Source organism: Anas acuta, unplaced genomic scaffold (assembly GCF_963932015.1).
Source record: "Anas acuta unplaced genomic scaffold, bAnaAcu1.1 SCAFFOLD_308, whole genome shotgun sequence".
NCBI lineage: Eukaryota > Metazoa > Chordata > Aves > Anseriformes > Anatidae > Anas > Anas acuta.
Window position 1 is genome coordinate 29,413 of NW_027076016.1, and position 22,030 is coordinate 51,442.

The following is a 22,030-nucleotide window of genomic DNA, read 5'->3' on the forward strand; positions in this document are numbered from 1 at the left end:
GGGGACCGGGGAGAAGGTTTTGGGGACAATCGGGGGGATTTTGGGGACGGGGGTCGGATGAGGAGATGGTTGGGTGGATGAAGGTCATGGAAGCCACCTGAGATACGGTGGAGGAGGAGGTGGTGAGGAAGAGGAGGAGATGATGGAGGGATGAAGGTCATGGAAGCCACCTGAGATGCGGTGGAGGAGGAGGTTGGAGGAGGAGGAGGAGGTGGATGGATGAAGGGATGAAGGTCATGGAAGCCACCAGAGATGTGGAGGAGGAGGTGAGGAGGAGGAGGAGGAGATGGATGGAGAGATGAAGGTCATGGAAGCCACCTGAGATGTGGAGAAGGAGGAGATGGTGAGGAAGAGGAGGTGGTGAGGAGGAGGAGGAGGAGGAGATGATGGAGGGATGAAGGTCATGGAAGCCACCTGAGATGTGGAGGAGGAGGAGGTGGTGAGGAAGAGGAGGAGGTTGGAGGAGGAGGAGGAGGAGATGGATGGAGGGATGAAGGTCATGGAAGCCACCTGAGATGTGGAGGAGGAGGTGAGGACGAGGAGGAGGAGGAGGAGGTGGTGGAGGGATGAAGGTCATGGAAGCCACCTGAGATGTGGAGGAGGAGGTGAGGAGGAGGAGGAGGAGGAGGACGTGGATGGATGAAGGGATGAAGGTCACGGAAGCCACCTGAGATGTGGAGGAGGAGGTGAGGAGGAGGAGGAGGAGATGATGGAGGGATGAAGGTCATGGAAGCCACCAGAGATGTGGAGGAGGAGGTGAGGAGGAAGAGGAGGAGGAGGAGGAGATGGATGGAGGGATGAAGGTTATGGAAGCCACCAGAGATGTGGTGGAGGAGGAGATGGTGAGGAGGAGGAGGAGGAGATGATGGAGGGATGAAGGTCATGGAAGCCACCAGAGATGTGGAGGAGGAGGTGAGGAGGAAGAGGAGGAGGAGGAGGAGATGGATGGAGGGATGAAGGTCATGGAAGCCACCAGAGATGTGGAGGAGGAGGAGGTGAGGAGGAGGAGGAGGAGATGATGGAGGGATGAAGGCCACGGAAGCCACCAGAGATGTGGAGGAGGAGGTGAGGAGGAGGAGGAGGTGATGATGAGGAGGAGGAGATGATGGAGGGATGAAGGTCATGGAAGCCACCAGAGATGTGCAGGAGGAGGTGAGGAGGAGGAGGAGGAGATGATGAAGGGATGAAGGTCATGGAAGCCACCAGAGATGTGGAGGAGGAGGTGAGGAGGAGGAGGAGGAGGAGGAGGTGGATGGAGGGATGAAGGTCATGGAAGCCACCAGAGATGTGGAGGAGGAGGTGAGGAGGAGGAGGAGGTTGGAGGAGGAGGAGGAGATGATGAAGGGATGAAGGCCACGGAAGCCACCTGAGATGTGGAGGAGGAGGTGAGGAGGAGGAGGAGGTTGGAGGAGGAGGAGGAGGAGATGATGAAGGGATGAAGGCCACGGAAGCCACCTGAGATGTGGAGAAGGAGGTGAGGAAGAGGAGGAGGAGGAGGTGGATGGAGGGATGAAGGCCATGGAAGCCACCAGAGATGTGGAAGAGGAGGTGAGGAGGAGGAGGAGGAGGAGATGATGAAGGGATGAAGATTATGGAAGCCACCAGAGATGTGGAGGAGGTTGGAGGAGGAGGAGGAGGAGGTGGTGGATGGAGGGATGAAGGTCATGGAAGCCACCTGAGATGTGGAGGAGGAGGTGGTGAGGAGGAGGAGGAGGAGGTGGATGGAGGGATGAAGGTCACGGAAGCCACCTGAGATGTGGAGGAGGAGGAGGTGGTGAGGAAGAGGAGGTTGGAGGAGGAGGAGGAGGAGATGGATGAAGGTCATGGAAGCCACCAGAGATGTGGAGGAGGTTGGAGGAGGAGGAGGAGGAGATGATGGAGGGATGAAGGTCATGGAAGCCACCAGAGATGTGGAGGAGGAGGTGAGGAGGAGGAGGAGATGGATGAAGGTCACGGAAGCCACCAGAGATGTGGAGAAGGAGGAGCTGGTGAGGAAGAGGAGGAGGTGGTGAGGAGGAGGAGGAGGAGATGGATGAAGGTCATGGAAGCCACCTGAGATGCGGTGGAGGAGGAGGTGGTGAGGAAGAGGAGGAGATGATGGAGGGATGAAGGTCACGGAAGCCACCAGAGATGTGGAGGAGGAGGAGGTGGTGAGGAAGAGGAGGTGAGGAGGAGGAGGAGGAGGTGGATGGAGGGATGAAGGCCACGGAAGCCACCTGAGATGTGGAGGAGGAGGAGGTGGTGAGGAAGAGGAGGAGATGATGGAGGGATGAAGGTCACGGAAGCCACCAGAGATGTGGAGGAGGAGGAGGTGGTGAGGAAGAGGAGGAGGAGATGGATGGAGGGATGAAGGTCATGGAAGCCACCTGAGATGTGGAGGAGGAGGTGGTGAGGAAGAGGAGGTGGTGAGGAGGAGGAGGAGATGGATGGAGGGATGAAGGTCATGGAAGCCACCTGAGATGTGGAGAAGGAGGAGGTGGTGAGGAGGAGGAGGAGGAGGTGGATGAAGGGATGAAGGTCATGGAAGCCACCAGAGATGTGGAGGAGGAGGAGGTTGGAGGAGGTGAGGAGGAGGAGGAGATGGATGGAGGGATGAAGGTTATGGAAGCCACCTGAGATGTGGAGGAGGAGGTGGTGAGGAGGAGGAGGAGGAGATGAGGAGGAGGAGGAGGAGGTGGATGGAGGGATGAAGGTCATGGAACCCACCAGAGATGTGGAAGAGGAGGAGGTGGTGAGGAAGAGGAGGTGGTGAGGAGGAGGAGGAGGAGATGATGGAGGGATGAAGGCCACGGAAGCCACCTGAGATGTGGAGGAGGAGGTGAGGAGGAGGAGGAGGAGGAGATGATGGAGGGATGAAGGTCATGGAAGCCACCTGAGATGTGGAGGAGGAGGAGGAGATGGTGAGGAAGAGGAGGTGGTGAGGAGGAGGAGGAGATGGATGAAGGGATGAAGGCCACGGAAGCCACCAGAGATGTGGAGGAGGAGGAGGTGGTGAGGAAGAGGAGGTGAGGAGGAGGAGGAGGAGATGGATGAAGGTCATGGAACCCACCTGAGATGTGGAGGAGGAGGTGGTGAGGAAGAGGAGGAGATGATGGAGGGATGAAGGCCACGGAAGCCACCTGAGATGCCACCACCCCCCCCCCGGCCCCACTCACAGGTCTCGATGTCGGCCGACGCCAACTTCCCGGTGGCCCCGAAGTGGATCCGGATGAACTTCCCCTAGGAGATCCTGCCCCATAGATCCTGCCCCATAGATCCCGCCCCATAGATCCTGCCCCATAGATCCTGCCCCATAGATCCCAGCCCCATAGATCCCGCCCCATAGATCCTGACCCATACATACCGCCCCATAGATCCCAGCCCCATAGATCCCGCCCCATAGATCCTGCCCCATAGATCCCAAAAGACCCCAGCCTCAAAGATCCCAGCCTTATAGATCCTGACCCATAGATCCTGCCCCATAGATCCTGACCCATAGATCCCGCCCCATAGATCCTGACCCATAGATCCCGCCCCATAGATCCTGCCCCATAGATCCCAGCCCCATAGATCCTGCCCCATAGATCCTGACCCATAGATCCTGCCCCATAGATCCCGCCCCATAGATCCTGCCCCATAGATCCTGCCCCATAGATCCCGCCCCATAGATCCTGACCCATAGATCCTGCCCCATAGATCCCGCCCCATAGATCCCGCCCCATAGATCCTGCCCCATAGATCCTGTCCCATAGATCCCACCCCATAGATCCTGCCCCATAGATCCTGACCCATAGATCCCAGCCCCATAGATCCTGCCCCATAGATCCTGCCCCATAGATCCTGCCCCATAGATCCCAGCCCCATAGATCCCGCCCCATAGATCCCGCCCCATAGATCCTGACCCATAGATCCTGCCCCATAGATCCTGCCCCATAGATCCTGCCCCATAGATCCCCAAAGATCCCTGCCCCATAGATCCTGCCCCATAGATCCTGCCCCATAGATCCCGCCCCATAGATCCCGCCCCATAGATCCTGCCCCATAGATCCTGTCCCATAGATCCCACCCCATAGATCCTGCCCCATAGATCCTGACCCATAGATCCCAGCCCCATAGATCCTGCCCCATAGATCCTGCCCCATAGATCCTGCCCCATAGATCCCAGCCCCATAGATCCCGCCCCATAGATCCCGCCCCATAGATCCTGACCCATAGATCCTGCCCCATAGATCCTGCCCCATAGATCCTGCCCCATAGATCCCCAAAGATCCCTGCCCCATAGATCCTGCCCCATAGATCCTGCCCCATAGATCCCGCCCCATAGATCCCGCCCCATAGATCCTGCCCCATAGATCCTGTCCCATAGATCCCACCCCATAGATCCTGCCCCATAGATCCTGACCCATAGATCCCAGCCCCATAGATCCTGCCCCATAGATCCTGCCCCATAGATCCCGCCCCATAGATCCTGACCCATAGATCCCAGCCCCATAGATCCTGCCCCATAGATCCTGCCCCATAGATCCCGCCCCATAGATCCTGACCCATAGATACCAGCCCCATAGATCCTGCCCCATAGATCCTGCCCCATAGATCCCGCCCCATAGATCCTGACCCATAGATCCCAGCCCCATAGATCCTGCCCCATAGATCCCGCCCCAATGATCCTGCCCCATAGATCCTGACCCATAGATCCTGCCCCATAGATCCCGCCCCATAGATCCTGCCCCATAGATCCTGACCCAGAGATCCTGACCCATAGATCCCGCCCCATAGATCCCGCCCCATAGATCCTGCCCCATAGATCCTGCCCCATAGATCCCGCCCCATAGATCCTGCCCCATAGATCCTGCCCCATAGATCCTGCCCCATAGATCCCGACCCATAGATCCCGCCCCATAGATCCTGACCCATAGATCCCGCCCCGTAGATCCCGCCCCATAGATCCTGACCCATAGATCCCGCCCCATAGATCCCCAAAGTTCCCAGCCCCATAGATCCTGCCCCATAGATCCCGCCCCATAGATCCTGCCCCATAGATCCCGCCCCATACATCTTGACCCATAGATCCCAGCCCCATAGATTCCGCCCCATAGATCCTGCCCAATAGATCCTGCCCCATAGATCCTGCCCCAGAGATCCTGCCCCATAGGTCCCGCCCCATAGATCCCGCCCCATAGATCCTGACCCATAGATCCTGCCCCATAGATCCCGCCCCATAGACATGCCCCACAGATCCTGCCCCACAGATCCTGACCCATAGATCCTGCCCCATAGATCCTGCCCCATAGATCACACCCCATAGATCCTGACCCATAGATCCCGCCCCATAGATCCTGAACCATAGATCCTGCCCCATAGATCCCGCCCCATAGATCCTGACCCATGGATCCCAGCCCCATAGATCCTGACCCATAGATCCTGCCCCATAGATCCCGCCCCATAGATCCCCCTGCCCCATAGATCCTGCCCCATAGATCCCGCCCCATAGATCCTGCCCCATAGATCCTGCCCCATAGATCCCGCCCCATAGATCCTTCCTGCCCCATAGATCCCACCCCATAGATCCTGCCCCATAGATCCTGCCCCATAGATCCCCCCTGCCCCATAGATCCTGCCCCATAGATCCTACCCCATAGATCCCACCTGCCCCATAGATCCTGCCCCATAGATCCCGCCCCATAGATCCCGCCCCATAGATCCTGCCCCAAAGATCCCAGCCGTTAGGTCCCGACCCACAGATCCCGCCCCATAGATCCTGCCCCATAGATCCCAGCCCCATAGATCCCAGCTCCATAGATCCCGCCCCATAGATCCTGCCCCATAGATCCTGCCCCATAGATCCCCCGTGCCCCATCGATCCTGCCCCATCGATCCTGCCCCATAGATCCTTCCCCATAGACCATGCCCCATAGATCCTGCCCCATAGATCCTTCCCGCCCCATAGATCCTGCCCCATAGACCCTGCCCCATAGACCTTGCCCCATAGATCCTGCCCCATACATCCTGCCCCATAAACCCTGCCCCATAGATCTTGCCCCATAGATCCCGCCCCATAGATCCTGCCCCATAGATCCTGCCCCATAGATCCTTCCTGCCCCATAGATCCTGCCCCATAGATCCTCCTGCCCCATCGATCCTGCCCCATAGATCCTTCCTGCCCCATAGATCCCTCCCCATGGATCCTGCCCCATAGATCCCGCCCCATAGATCCTGAACCATAGATCCTACCCCATAGACCCTGCCCCATAGATCCTGCCCCATAGATCCCTCCCCATAGATCCTGCCGCATAGATCCTGCCCCATAAATCCTGCCCCATAGATCCTGCCCCATAGATCCCGCCCCATAGATCCCCCTGCCCCATAGATCCTGCCCCATAGATCCCGCCCCATAGATCCTGCCCCATAGATCCTGCCCCATAGATCCCGCCCCATAGATCCTTCCTGCCCCATAGATCCCACCCCATAGATCCTGCCCCATAGATCCTGCCCCATAGATCCCCCCTGCCCCATAGATCCTGCCCCATAGATCCTACCCCATAGATCCCACCTGCCCCATAGATACTGCCGCATAGATCCTGCCCCATAGATCCCGCCCCATAGATCCTGCCCCATAGATCCCCCCTGCCCCATAGATCCTGCCCCATAGATCCCCCCTGCCCCATAGGTCCTGCCCCATAGATCCTTCCTGCCCCATAGATCCTGCCCCATAGATCCCGCCCCATAGATCCCCCCTGCCCCATAGATCCTGCCCCATAGATCCTGCCCCATAGACCCTGCCCCATAGACTCTGCCCCATAGATCCCGCCCCATAGATCCCCCTGCCCCATAGACCCTACCCCATAGATCCTGCCCCATAGATCCCCCCTGCCCCATAGATCCTGCCCGATAGATCCCGCCCCATAAACCCTGCCCCATCGATCCTGCCCCATAGACCATGCCCCATAGATCCTGCCCCATAGATCCTTCCTGCCCCATAGATCCCTCCCCATAGATCCTGCCCCATAGATCCCGCCCCATAGATCCTCCCTTCCCCATAGATCCTGCCCCATAGATCCCGCTCCATAGATCCTGCCCCATAGATCCTGACCCATAGATCCCGCCCCATAGATCCCCCGTGCCCCATCGATCCTGCCCCATAGATCCCGCCCCATAGATCCTGCCCCATAGATCCTGCCCCATAGATCCACCGTGCCCCATCGATCCTGCCCCATCGATCCTGCCCCATAGATCCTTCCCCATAGACCATGCCCCATAGATCCTGCCCCATAGATCCTGCCCCATAGATCCCCCCTGCCCCATAGATCCTGCCCCATATATCCTTCCCGCCCCAATAGATCCTGCCCCATAGATCCCGCCCCATAGATCCCCCCTGCCCCATAGATCCTGCCCCATAGATCCTGCCCCATAGACCCTGCCCCATAGATCCTGCCCCATAGATCCCGCCCCATAGATCCCCCCTGCCCCATAGATCCTGCCCCATAGATCCTGCCCCATAGATCCCGCCCCATAGATCCTCCCTGCCCCATAGATCCTGCCCCATAGATCCTGCCCCATAGATCCCGCCCCATAGATCCTGCCCCATAGATCCTTCCTGCCCCATAGATCCTTCCTGCCCCATAGATCCTGCCCCATAGATCCCGCCCCATAGATCCTGCCCCATAGATCCTGCCCCACAGATCCCACCTGCCCCATAGATCCTGCCCCATAGATCCTGCCCCATAGATCCTGCCCCATAGATCCCGCCCCATAGATCCTGCCCCATAGACCCTGCCCCATAGATCCTGCCCCATAGATCCCCCCTGCCCCATAGATCCTTCCTGCCCCATAGATCCTGCCCCATAGATCCTGCCCCATCGATCCTGCCCCATCGATCCTGCCCCATAGATCCTGCCCCATAGATCCCCCCTGCCCCATGGATCCTGCCCCATCGATCCTGCCCCATCGATCCTGCCCCATAGATCCTGCCCCATAGACCATGCCCCATAGATCCTGCCCCATAGATCCTTCCTGCCCCATAGACCTTGCCCCATAGATCCTGCCCCATAGATCCTGCCCCATAAACCCTGCCCCATAGATCCTGCCCCATAGATCCCCCCTGCCCCATCGATCCTGCCCCATAGATCCTGCCCCATAGATCCTTCCTGCCCCATAAACCCTGCCCCATAGATCCTGCCCCATAGATCCCGCCCAATAGATCCTGCCCCATAGATCCTGCCCCATAGATCCCCCCTGCCCCATCGATCCTGCCCCATAGATCCTGCCCCATAGATCCCAGCCCCATAGATCCCGCCCCATAGATCCCGCCCCATAGATCCTGACCCATAGATCCTGCCCCATAGATCCTGCCCCATAGATCCTGCCCCATAGATCCCCAAAGATCCCTGCCCCATAGATCCTGCCCCATAGATCCTGCCCCATAGATCCCGCCCCATAGATCCCGCCCCATAGATCCTGCCCCATAGATCCTGTCCCATAGATCCCACCCCATAGATCCTGCCCCATAGATCCTGACCCATAGATCCCAGCCCCATAGATCCTGCCCCATAGATCCTGCCCCATAGATCCTGCCCCATAGATCCCAGCCCCATAGATCCCGCCCCATAGATCCCGCCCCATAGATCCTGACCCATAGATCCTGCCCCATAGATCCTGCCCCATAGATCCTGCCCCATAGATCCCCAAAGATCCCTGCCCCATAGATCCTGCCCCATAGATCCTGCCCCATAGATCCCGCCCCATAGATCCCGCCCCATAGATCCTGCCCCATAGATCCTGTCCCATAGATCCCACCCCATAGATCCTGCCCCATAGATCCTGACCCATAGATCCCAGCCCCATAGATCCTGCCCCATAGATCCTGCCCCATAGATCCCGCCCCATAGATCCTGACCCATAGATCCCAGCCCCATAGATCCTGCCCCATAGATCCTGCCCCATAGATCCCGCCCCATAGATCCTGACCCATAGATACCAGCCCCATAGATCCTGCCCCATAGATCCTGCCCCATAGATCCCGCCCCATAGATCCTGACCCATAGATCCCAGCCCCATAGATCCTGCCCCATAGATCCCGCCCCAATGATCCTGCCCCATAGATCCTGACCCATAGATCCTGCCCCATAGATCCCGCCCCATAGATCCTGCCCCATAGATCCTGACCCAGAGATCCTGACCCATAGATCCCGCCCCATAGATCCCGCCCCATAGATCCTGCCCCATAGATCCTGCCCCATAGATCCCGCCCCATAGATCCTGCCCCATAGATCCTGCCCCATAGATCCTGCCCCATAGATCCCGACCCATAGATCCCGCCCCATAGATCCTGACCCATAGATCCCGCCCCGTAGATCCCGCCCCATAGATCCTGACCCATAGATCCCGCCCCATAGATCCCCAAAGTTCCCAGCCCCATAGATCCTGCCCCATAGATCCCGCCCCATAGATCCTGCCCCATAGATCCCGCCCCATACATCTTGACCCATAGATCCCAGCCCCATAGATTCCGCCCCATAGATCCTGCCCAATAGATCCTGCCCCATAGATCCTGCCCCAGAGATCCTGCCCCATAGGTCCCGCCCCATAGATCCCGCCCCATAGATCCTGACCCATAGATCCTGCCCCATAGATCCCGCCCCATAGACATGCCCCACAGATCCTGCCCCACAGATCCTGACCCATAGATCCTGCCCCATAGATCCTGCCCCATAGATCACACCCCATAGATCCTGACCCATAGATCCCGCCCCATAGATCCTGAACCATAGATCCTGCCCCATAGATCCCGCCCCATAGATCCTGACCCATGGATCCCAGCCCCATAGATCCTGACCCATAGATCCTGCCCCATAGATCCCGCCCCATAGATCCCCCTGCCCCATAGATCCTGCCCCATAGATCCCGCCCCATAGATCCTGCCCCATAGATCCTGCCCCATAGATCCCGCCCCATAGATCCTTCCTGCCCCATAGATCCCACCCCATAGATCCTGCCCCATAGATCCTGCCCCATAGATCCCCCCTGCCCCATAGATCCTGCCCCATAGATCCTACCCCATAGATCCCACCTGCCCCATAGATCCTGCCCCATAGATCCCGCCCCATAGATCCCGCCCCATAGATCCTGCCCCAAAGATCCCAGCCGTTAGGTCCCGACCCACAGATCCCGCCCCATAGATCCTGCCCCATAGATCCCAGCCCCATAGATCCCAGCTCCATAGATCCCGCCCCATAGATCCTGCCCCATAGATCCTGCCCCATAGATCCCCCGTGCCCCATCGATCCTGCCCCATCGATCCTGCCCCATAGATCCTTCCCCATAGACCATGCCCCATAGATCCTGCCCCATAGATCCTTCCCGCCCCATAGATCCTGCCCCATAGACCCTGCCCCATAGACCTTGCCCCATAGATCCTGCCCCATACATCCTGCCCCATAAACCCTGCCCCATAGATCTTGCCCCATAGATCCCGCCCCATAGATCCTGCCCCATAGATCCTGCCCCATAGATCCTTCCTGCCCCATAGATCCTGCCCCATAGATCCTCCTGCCCCATCGATCCTGCCCCATAGATCCTTCCTGCCCCATAGATCCCTCCCCATGGATCCTGCCCCATAGATCCCGCCCCATAGATCCTGAACCATAGATCCTACCCCATAGACCCTGCCCCATAGATCCTGCCCCATAGATCCCTCCCCATAGATCCTGCCGCATAGATCCTGCCCCATAAATCCTGCCCCATAGATCCTGCCCCATAGATCCCGCCCCATAGATCCCCCTGCCCCATAGATCCTGCCCCATAGATCCCGCCCCATAGATCCTGCCCCATAGATCCTGCCCCATAGATCCCGCCCCATAGATCCTTCCTGCCCCATAGATCCCACCCCATAGATCCTGCCCCATAGATCCTGCCCCATAGATCCCCCCTGCCCCATAGATCCTGCCCCATAGATCCTACCCCATAGATCCCACCTGCCCCATAGATACTGCCGCATAGATCCTGCCCCATAGATCCCGCCCCATAGATCCTGCCCCATAGATCCCCCCTGCCCCATAGATCCTGCCCCATAGATCCCCCCTGCCCCATAGGTCCTGCCCCATAGATCCTTCCTGCCCCATAGATCCTGCCCCATAGATCCCGCCCCATAGATCCCCCCTGCCCCATAGATCCTGCCCCATAGATCCTGCCCCATAGACCCTGCCCCATAGACTCTGCCCCATAGATCCCGCCCCATAGATCCCCCTGCCCCATAGACCCTACCCCATAGATCCTGCCCCATAGATCCCCCCTGCCCCATAGATCCTGCCCGATAGATCCCGCCCCATAAACCCTGCCCCATCGATCCTGCCCCATAGACCATGCCCCATAGATCCTGCCCCATAGATCCTTCCTGCCCCATAGATCCCTCCCCATAGATCCTGCCCCATAGATCCCGCCCCATAGATCCTCCCTTCCCCATAGATCCTGCCCCATAGATCCCGCTCCATAGATCCTGCCCCATAGATCCTGACCCATAGATCCCGCCCCATAGATCCCCCGTGCCCCATCGATCCTGCCCCATAGATCCCGCCCCATAGATCCTGCCCCATAGATCCTGCCCCATAGATCCACCGTGCCCCATCGATCCTGCCCCATCGATCCTGCCCCATAGATCCTTCCCCATAGACCATGCCCCATAGATCCTGCCCCATAGATCCTGCCCCATAGATCCCCCCTGCCCCATAGATCCTGCCCCATATATCCTTCCCGCCCCAATAGATCCTGCCCCATAGATCCCGCCCCATAGATCCCCCCTGCCCCATAGATCCTGCCCCATAGATCCTGCCCCATAGACCCTGCCCCATAGATCCTGCCCCATAGATCCCGCCCCATAGATCCCCCCTGCCCCATAGATCCTGCCCCATAGATCCTGCCCCATAGATCCCGCCCCATAGATCCTCCCTGCCCCATAGATCCTGCCCCATAGATCCTGCCCCATAGATCCCGCCCCATAGATCCTGCCCCATAGATCCTTCCTGCCCCATAGATCCTTCCTGCCCCATAGATCCTGCCCCATAGATCCCGCCCCATAGATCCTGCCCCATAGATCCTGCCCCACAGATCCCACCTGCCCCATAGATCCTGCCCCATAGATCCTGCCCCATAGATCCTGCCCCATAGATCCCGCCCCATAGATCCTGCCCCATAGACCCTGCCCCATAGATCCTGCCCCATAGATCCCCCCTGCCCCATAGATCCTTCCTGCCCCATAGATCCTGCCCCATAGATCCTGCCCCATCGATCCTGCCCCATCGATCCTGCCCCATAGATCCTGCCCCATAGATCCCCCCTGCCCCATGGATCCTGCCCCATCGATCCTGCCCCATCGATCCTGCCCCATAGATCCTGCCCCATAGACCATGCCCCATAGATCCTGCCCCATAGATCCTTCCTGCCCCATAGACCTTGCCCCATAGATCCTGCCCCATAGATCCTGCCCCATAAACCCTGCCCCATAGATCCTGCCCCATAGATCCCCCCTGCCCCATCGATCCTGCCCCATAGATCCTGCCCCATAGATCCTTCCTGCCCCATAAACCCTGCCCCATAGATCCTGCCCCATAGATCCCGCCCAATAGATCCTGCCCCATAGATCCTGCCCCATAGATCCCCCCTGCCCCATCGATCCTGCCCCATAGATCCTGCCCCATAGATCCTGCCCCATAGATCCCCCCTGCCCCATAGATCCTGCCCCATAGATCCCCCCTGCCCCATCGATCCTGCCCCATAGATCCTGCCCCATAGATCCTGCCCCATAGATCCCCCCTGCCCCATCGATCCTGCCCCATCGATCCTGCCCCATAGATCCTGCCCCATAGATCCTTCCTGCCCCATAGATCCCTCCCCATAGATCCTGCCCCATAGATCCTACCCCATAGATCCCCCCTGCCCCATAGATCCTGCCGCATAGATCCTGCCCCATAGATCCCGCCCCATAGATCCTGCCCCATAGACCCTGCCCCATAGATCCTGCCCCATAGATACCCCCTGCCCCATAGGTCCTGCCCCATAGATCCTTCCTGCCCCATAGATCCTGCCCCATAGATCCTGCCCCATAGATCCCGCCCCATAGATCCCCCCTGCCCCATAGATCCTGCCCCATAGATCCTGCCCCATAGATCCCGACCCATAGATCCCCCCTGCCCCATAGACCCTGCCCCATAGATCCTGCCCCATAGATCCCCCCTGCCCCATAGATCCTGCCCCATAGATCCTGCCCCATAGATCCCGCCCCATAGATCCCCCCTGCCCCATAGATCCTGCCCCATAGACCCTGCCCCATAGATCCTGCCGCATAGATCCCGCCCCATAGATCCCCCTGCCCCATAGACCCTGCCCCATAGATCCTGCCCCATAGACCCTGCCCCATAGATCCTGCCCCATAGATCCCGCCCCATAGATCCCCCCTGCCCCATAGATCCACCCCATAGATCCTGCCCCATAGATCTAGCCCCATAGATCCCCCTGCCCCATATATCCTGCCCCATAGATCCTGCCCCATAGATCCTCCTGCCCCATAGATCCTGCCCCATAGATCCTGCCCCATAGATCCTTTCTGCCCCTTAGATCCTGCCCCATAGATCCTTCCTGCCCCATATATCCTTCCTGCCCCATAGATCCTGCCCCATAGATCCTGCCCCATAGATCCCGCCCCATAGATCCTGCCCCATAGATCCTGCCCCATAGATCCCCCCTGCCCCATCGATCCTGACCCATAGATCCTGCCCCATAGATCCTGCCCCATAGATCCCCCCTGCCCCATAGATACTGCCCCATCGATCCTGCCCCATCGATCCTGCCCCATAGATCCTGCCCCATAGATCCTTCCTGCCCCATAGATCCCTCCCCATAGATCCTGCCCCATAGATCCCGCCCCATAGATCCTGCCCCATAGATCCTGCCCCAGAGATCCCACCTGCCCCATAGATCCTGCCCCATAGATCCTGACCCATAGATCCCGCCCCATAGATCCTGCCCCATAGACACTGCCCCATAGATCCTGCCCCATAGATCCTTCCTGCCCCATAGGTCCTGCCCCATAGATCCTTCCTGCCCCATAGATCCTGCCCCATAGATCCTGCCCCATAGATCCCGCCCCATAGATCCCAGCCCCATAGATCCCGCCCCATAGATCCTGCCCCAAAGATCCCAGCCCCATAGATCCCGACCCACAGATCCCGCTCCATAGATCCTGCCCCATAGATCCTGACCCATAAATCCTGCCCAATAGATCCCAGCCCCAGAGATTCCGCCCCATAGATCCTGACCCATAGGTCCTGCCCCATAGATCCCGCCCCATAGGTCCCACCCCATAGATCCTGACCCATAGATCCCAGCCCCACAGATTCCGCCCCATAGATCCTGACCCATAGATCCTGCCCCATAGATCCCCAAAGATCCCGCCCCAAAGATCCTGACGCATAGACCCCGCCCCATAGATCCTGCCCCATAGATCCTGACCCATAGATCCCGCCCCATAGATCCTGACCCATAAATCCTGCCCAATAGATCCCAGCCCCAGAGATTCCGCCCCATAGATCCTGACCCATAGGTCCTGCCCCATAGATCCCGCCCCATAGGTCCCACCCCATAGATCCTGACCCATAGATCCCAGCCCCACAGATTCCGCCCCATAGATCCTGACCCATAGATCCTGCCCCATAGATCCCCAAAGATCCCGCCCCAAAGATCCTGACGCATAGACCCCGCCCCATAGATCCTGCCCCATAGATCCTGACCCATAGATCCCGCCCCATAGATCCTGACCCATAGATCCCCATAGATCCCAGCCCCACAGATCCCAGCTGCACAGATCCCCAAAGATCCCAGTTTCATAGATCCTCCCCCATAGATCCTGACCCACAGATTCCAGCCCCATAGATTCCGCCCCACAGATTCCGCCCCATAGATCCTGACCCATAGATCCCAGCCCCATAGGTCCCGCCCCATAGATTCCGCACCATAGATCCTAACCCATAGATCCCAGCCCCATAGATCCCGCCCCATAGATCCCGCCCCATAGATCCTGACCCATAGATCCCGCCCCATAGATCCCGCCCCATAGATACTACCCCATAGATCCCAGCCCATAGATGCCAGAGATCCCAGCCCCATAGATCTCTGCCCCATAGATCCCAGCCCCATAGATCCTGACCCATACATCCTGCCCCATAGATCCCGCCCCATAGATCCCCAAAGATCCCAGCCCCATAGATCGTGGCCCATAGATCCTGACCCATAGATCCAAGCCCCATAGATCCCAGCCCCATAGATCCTGACCCATAGATCCCGACCCATAGATCCCCAAAGATCCCAGCCCCACAGATCCTGCCCGATAGATCCTGACCCATAGATCCCCAGAGATCCAGCCCCATAGATCCCAGACCCATAGATCCCGCCCCATAGATCCTGCCCCATAGACCCTGCCCCATAGATCCTGCCCCATAGATACCCCCTGCCCCATAGGTCCTGCCCCATAGATCCTTCCTGCCCCATAGATCCTGCCCCATAGATCCTGCCCCATAGATCCCAGCCCCATAGATCCCCCCTGCCCCATAGATCCTGCCCCATAGATCCTGCCCCATAGATCCCGACCCATAGATCCCCCCTGCCCCATAGACCCTGCCCCATAGATCCTGCCCCATAGATACCCCCTGCCCCATAGGTCCTGCCCCATAGATCCTTCCTGCCCCATAGATCCTGCCCCATAGATCCTGCCCCATAGATCCCGCCCCATAGATCCCCCCTGCCCCATAGATCCTGCCCCATAGATCCTGACCCATAGATCCCCATAGATCCCAGCCCCACAGATCCCAGCTGCACAGATCCCCAAAGATCCCAGCCCCATAGATCCTGACCCATAGATCCCGCCCCATAGATCCTGCCCCATAGATCCCACCCCATAGATCCCCAAACATCCCAGCCCCATAGATCCAAGCCCCATAGTTCCTGACCCATAGATCCTGACCCATAGATCCCGCCCCATAGATCCTGCCCCATAGATCCCAGCCCCATAGATCCTGCCCCATAGATCCCGCCCCATAGATGCCATCCCCATAGATCCCAGCCCCATAGATCCCAGCCCCGTAGATCCTGCCCCATAGATCCCGCCCCATAGATCCCGCCCCATAGATCCTGCCCCATAGATCCCAGCCCCATAGATCCCGACCCACAGATCCCGCCCCATAGATCCTGCCCCATAGATCCCAGCCCCATAGATCCCGCCCCATAGATCCTGCCCCAAAGATCCCAGCCCCATAGATCCCGACCCACAGATCCCGCCCCATAGATCCTGCCCCATAGATCCTGACCCATAGATCCCGCCCCATAGATCCCGCCCCATAGATCCTGCCCCATAGATCCCAGCCCCATAGATCCCGCCCCATAGATCCCCCCTGCCCCATAGATCCTGACCCATAGATCCCGCCCCATAGATCCCCCCTGCCCCATAGATCCTGCCCCATAGATCCTGACCCATAGATCCCGCCCTATAGATCCCGCCCCATAGATCCTGCCCCATAGATCCCAGCCCCATAGATCCCGCCCCATAGATCCCCCCTGCCCCATAGATCCTGACCCATAGATCCCGCCCCATAGATCCCCCCTGCCCCATAGATCCTGCCCCATAGATCCTGCCCCATAGATCCCCCTGCCCCACAGATCCTTCCTGCCCCATAGATCCTGCCCCATAGATCCTGCCCCATAGATCCCCCTGCCCCATAGATCCTGCCCCATAGATCCCGCCCCATAGATCCCCCCTGCCCCATCGATCCTGCCCCATAGATCCTGCCCCATAGATCCTGCCCCATAGATCCCCCTGCCCCATAGATCCTGCCCCATCGATCCTGCCCCATAGACCATGCCCCATAGATCCTGCCCCATAGATCCTTCCTGCCCCATAGATCCTGCCCCATAGATCCTGCCCCATAGATCCCCCTGCCCCATAGATCCTGCCCCATCGATCCTGCCCCATAGACCATGCCCCATAGATCCTGCCCCATAGATCCCCCTGCCCCATAGATCCTGCCCCATCGATCCTGCCCCATAGACCATGCCCCATAGATCCTGCCCCATAGATCCTTCCTGCCCCATAGATCCCTCCTCATAGATCCTGCCCCGTAGATCCCGCCCCATAGATCCTTCCCCATAGATCCTGCCCCATAGATCCCACCTGCCCCATAGATCCTGCCCCATAGATCCTGACCCATAGATCCCGCCCCATAGATCCTGCCCCATAGACCCTGCCCCATAGATCCTGCCCCATAGATCCCCCCTGCCCCATAGGTCCTGCCCCATAGATCCTGCCCCATAGATTCTGCCCCATAGATCCTGCCCCAAAGATCCCAGCCCCATAGATCCCGACCCACAGATCCCGCCCCATAGATCCTGCCCCATAGATCCCAGCCCCATAGATCCCGCCCCATAGATCCTGCCCCAAAGATCCCAGCCCCATAGATCCCGACCCACAGATCCCGCCCCATAGATCCTGCCCCATAGATCCTGACCCATAGATCCCGCCCCATAGATCCCGCCCCATAGATCCTGCCCCATAGATCCCAGCCCCATAGATCCTGCCCCATAGATCCTGACCCATAGATCCCGCCCCATAGATCCTGCCCCATAGACCCTGCCCCATAGATCCTGCCCCATAGATCCCCCCTGCCCCATAGGTCCTGCCCCATAGATCCTGCCCCATAGATTCTGCCCCATAGATCCTGCCCCAAAGATCCCAGCCCCATAGATCCCGACCCACAGATCCCGCCCCATAGATCCTGCCCCATAGATCCCAGCCCCATAGATCCCGCCCCATAGATCCTGCCCCAAAGATCCCAGCCCCATAGATCCCGACCCACAGATCCCGCCCCATAGATCCTGCCCCATAGATCCTGACCCATAGATCCCGCCCCATAGATCCCGCCCCATAGATCCTGCCCCATAGATCCCAGCCCCATAGATCCCGCCCCATAGATCCTGCCCCAAAGATCCCAGCCCCATAGATCCCGACCCACAGATCCCGCCCCATAGATCCTGCCCCATAGATCCTGACCCATAGATCCCGCCCCATAGATCCCACCCCATAGATCCTGACCCATAGATCCCAGCCCCACAGATCCCGCCCCATAGATCCCGCCCCATAGATCCCACCCCATAGATCCTGACCCATAGATCCTGACCCATAGATCCCGCCCCATAGATCCCGCCCCATAGATCCTGACCCATAGATCCCAGCCCCACAGATCCCGCCCCATAGATCCCGCCCCATAGATCCACCCCATAGATCCTGACCCATAGATCCTGACCCATAGATCCCAGCCCCACAGATTCCGCCCCATAGATCCTGACCCATAGGTCCTGCCCCATAGATCCCGCCCCATAGATCCCAGCCCCAAAGATCCTGACGCATAGACCCCGCCCCATAGATCCCGCCCCATAGATCCTGACCCATAGATCCCCAAATATCCCAGCCCCATAGATCCTCCCCCATAGATCCTGACCCATAGATCCCGTCCCCATAGATCCTGACCCACAGATCCCAGCCCCATTGATTCCGCCCCACAGATTCCGCCCCATAGATCCTGACCCATAGATCCCTGCCCCATAGATCCTGACCCATAGATCCTGACCCATAGATCCCTGCCCCATAGGTCCCGCCCCATAGATTCCGCACCATAGATCCTGACCCATAGATCCTGACCCATAGATCCTGACCCATAGATCCCAGCCCTATAGATCCCGCCCCATAGATCCTGACCCATAGATCCCGCCCCATAGATCCCAGCCGCATAGATCCCAGCCCCATAGATACTACCCCATAGATCCCAGCCCATAGATGCCAGAGATCCCAGCCCCATAGATCTCTGCCCCATAGATCCCAGCCCCATAGATCCTGACCCATACATCCTGCCCCATAGATCCTTCCCCATAGATCCCCAAAGATCCCAGCCTCAAAGATCCCGCCCCATAGATCCCCAAAAATCCCAGCCCCATAGATCGTGGCCCATAGATCCTGACCCATAGATCCAAGCCCCATAGATCCCAGCCCCATAGATCCTGACCCATAGATCCTGACCCACAGATCCCAGCGCCATATATCCCGCCCCATAGATCCCGCCCCATAGATCCTGACCCATAGATCCCCAAAGATCCCAGCCCCATAGATCCCCGCCCCATAGATCCCAGCCCCATAGATCCCACCCCATAGATCCCAGACCCATAGATCCTGACCCATAGATCCCACCCCATAGATCCTGCCCCATACATCCCCAAAGGTCCCAGCCTCAAATATCCCAGCCCCATAGATGCTGACCCATAGATCCCGCCCCATAGATGCCATCCCCATAGATCCCAGCCCCATAGATCCCAGCCCCACAGATCCCGCCCCATAGATCCCGCCCCACAGATCCTGACCCATAGATCCTGCCCCATAGATCCTGACCCATAGATCCCCAAAGATCCCAGCCTCAAAGATCCCAGCCTCATAGATCCTGCCCCATAGATCCCAGCCCCATAGATCCCGCCCCATAGATCCCGCCCCATAGACCCTGCCCCATAGCTCCCGCCCCATAGCTCCCGCCCCACAGCTCCCGCCCCACAGCTCCCGCCCCACAGATCACTCACGAAGCGCGAGGAGTTGTCGTTGCGCACGGTCTTGGCGTTGCCGAAGGCCTCCAGGGCGGGGTTGGCCTGGATGATTTGATCCTCCAAGGTCCCCTGCTTGGGGGGCAGCCCCATAAGTGTGGGGCGACCCCCACCCCCTGCCCCATAAGTGTGGGGCGCGCCCCACCTTGGTCCCGTTGGGGGTCTCCTTCTTGGCCCGGTCCCCCAGGGCGGCGATGCTGGCGAAGTACTGGATGACGCGCTTGGTGTTCACCGTCTTCCCCGCCCCGGATTCGCCCCTTTTTTTGGGGTGGGGGGGACACTTATGGGGCGCTATGGGGCGCTATGGGGCGCTATGGGGCGGGGCGAGGCGCTATGGGGCGGGACGAGGCGCTATGGGGCGCTATGGGGCGGGACGAGGCGCTATGGGGCGCTATGGGGCGCTATGGGGCGGGACGAGGCTCTATGGGGCGCGACAAGGCGCTATGGGGCGCTATGGGGCGGGACGAGGCGCTATGGGGCGGGACGAGGCGCTATGGGGCGCTATGGGGCGCGATGAGGCGCTATGGGGCGCTGTGGGGCGCTATGGGGCGCTATGGGGCGTTGTGGGGCGGGGCGAGGCGCTATGGGGCGGGACGAGGCGCTATGGGGCGCTATGGGGCGCAACGGGGCGCAACGGGGCGCTATAGGGTGCTGTGGGGCGCTATGGGGCGGGGCGAGGCGCTATGGGGCGGGACGAGGCGCTATGGGGCGCTATGGGGCGCTGTGGGGCGCTATGGGGCGCGACGAGGCGCTATGGGGCGCTATGGGGCGCTATGGGGCGGGACGAGGCGCTATGGGGCGCTATGGGGCGGGACGAGGCGCTGTGGGGTGCTATGGGGTGCTATGGGGTGCAACAAGGCGCTATGGGGCGCTATGGGGCGCTATGGGGCGCTGTGGGGCGCTATGGGGCGGGGCGAGGCGCTATGGGGCGGGACGAGGCGCTATGGGGCGCTGTGGGGAGCTATGGGGCGGGGCGAGGCGCTATGGGGCGGGACGAGGCGCTATGGGGCGCTGTGGGGAGCTATGGGGCGGGGCGAGGCGCTATGGGGCGGGACGAGGCGCTATGGGGCGCTGTGGGGCGCTATGGGGCGGGATGAGGCGCTATGGGGCGCTATGGGGCGCTGTGGGGCGCTATGGGGCGGGACGAGGCGCTATGGGGCGGGGCGCTATGGGGCGCTATGGGGCGCTATGGGGCGCTATGGGGCGCTATGGGGCGCTATGGGGCGGGATGAGGCGCTATGGGGCGCTATGGGGCGCTGTGGGGCGGGATGAGGCGCTATGGGGCGCTATGGGGCGCTATGGGGCGGGATGAGGCGCTATGGGGCGCTATGGGGCGCTGTGGGGCGCTATGGGGCGGGACGAGGCGCTATGGGGCGGGACGAGGCACTATGGGGCGCTATGGGGCGCTATGGGGCGCTATGGGGCCGCTATGGGGCGGGGAGAGGCGCTATGGGGCGCGACGAGGCGCTATGGGGCGCTATGGGGCGCTATGGGGCGCTATGGGGCGCTATGGGGCGGGACGAGGCCCTATGGGGCGCTATGGGGCGCTATGGGGCGCTATGGGGCGCGACGAGACGCTATGGGGCGGGACGAGGCGCTATGGGGCGGGACGAGGCGCTATGGGGTGCTATGGGGCGGGACGAGGCGCTATGGGGCGCTATGGGGCGCTATGGGGCGGGACGAGGCGCTATGGGGCGGGACGAGGCGCTATGGGGCGCTGTGGGGCGCTATGGGGCGCGACGAGGCGCTATGGGGCGGGACGAGGCGCTATGGGGCGCTATGGGGCGCTATGGGGCGCTATGGGGCGGGACGAGGCGCTATGGGGCGCTGTGGGGCGCTATGGGGCGCGACGAGGCGCTATGGGGCGCTATGGGGCGGGACGAGGCGCTATGGGGCGGGACGAGGCGCTATGGGGCGCGACGAGGCGCTATGGGGCGCTGTGGGGCGCTATGGGGCGGGACGAGGCGCTATGGGGCGCTATGGGGCGCTATGGGGCGCTGTGGGGCGCTATGGGGCGCGATGAGGCGCTATGGGGCGGGACGAGGCGCTATGGGGCGCTATGGGGCGGGGCGAGGCGCTATGGGGCGCTATGGGGCGCTATGGGGCGGGACGAGGCGCTATGGGGCGCTGTGGGGCGCTATGGGGCGCTATGGGGCACGACGAGGCGCTATGGGGCGCTGTGGGGCGCTATGGGGCGCTATGGGGCGGGACGAGGCGCTATGGGGCGCTATGGGGCGCTGTGGGGCGCTATGGGGCGCTATGGGGCGCGACGGGGCGCTATGGGGCGGGACGAGGCGCTATGGTGCGCTATGGGGCGCTGTGGGGCGCTATGGGGCGCGACGAGGCGCTATGGGGCGGGACGAGGCGCTATGGG

General features: G+C 60.2%; 1 protein-coding gene across 1 annotated transcript in view; it reads right to left on the bottom strand.

Moving 5' to 3' along the window:
* LOC137848841 (myosin-6) overlaps positions 1–19,913 on the bottom strand; it is a gene marked incomplete at both ends in the record, with an annotated part of 48,522 nt that extends 28,609 nt beyond the window's left edge. Inside the window, 3 exons of the mRNA XM_068668341.1 lie at positions 3,156–3,219; positions 19,636–19,728; positions 19,802–19,913. Of these exons, the coding sequence (XP_068524442.1) occupies positions 3,156–3,219; positions 19,636–19,728; positions 19,802–19,913 (269 nt within the window). The remainder of the gene's footprint in view (positions 1–3,155; positions 3,220–19,635; positions 19,729–19,801) is intronic.
* Positions 19,914–22,030: the final 2,117 nt, after the last annotated feature.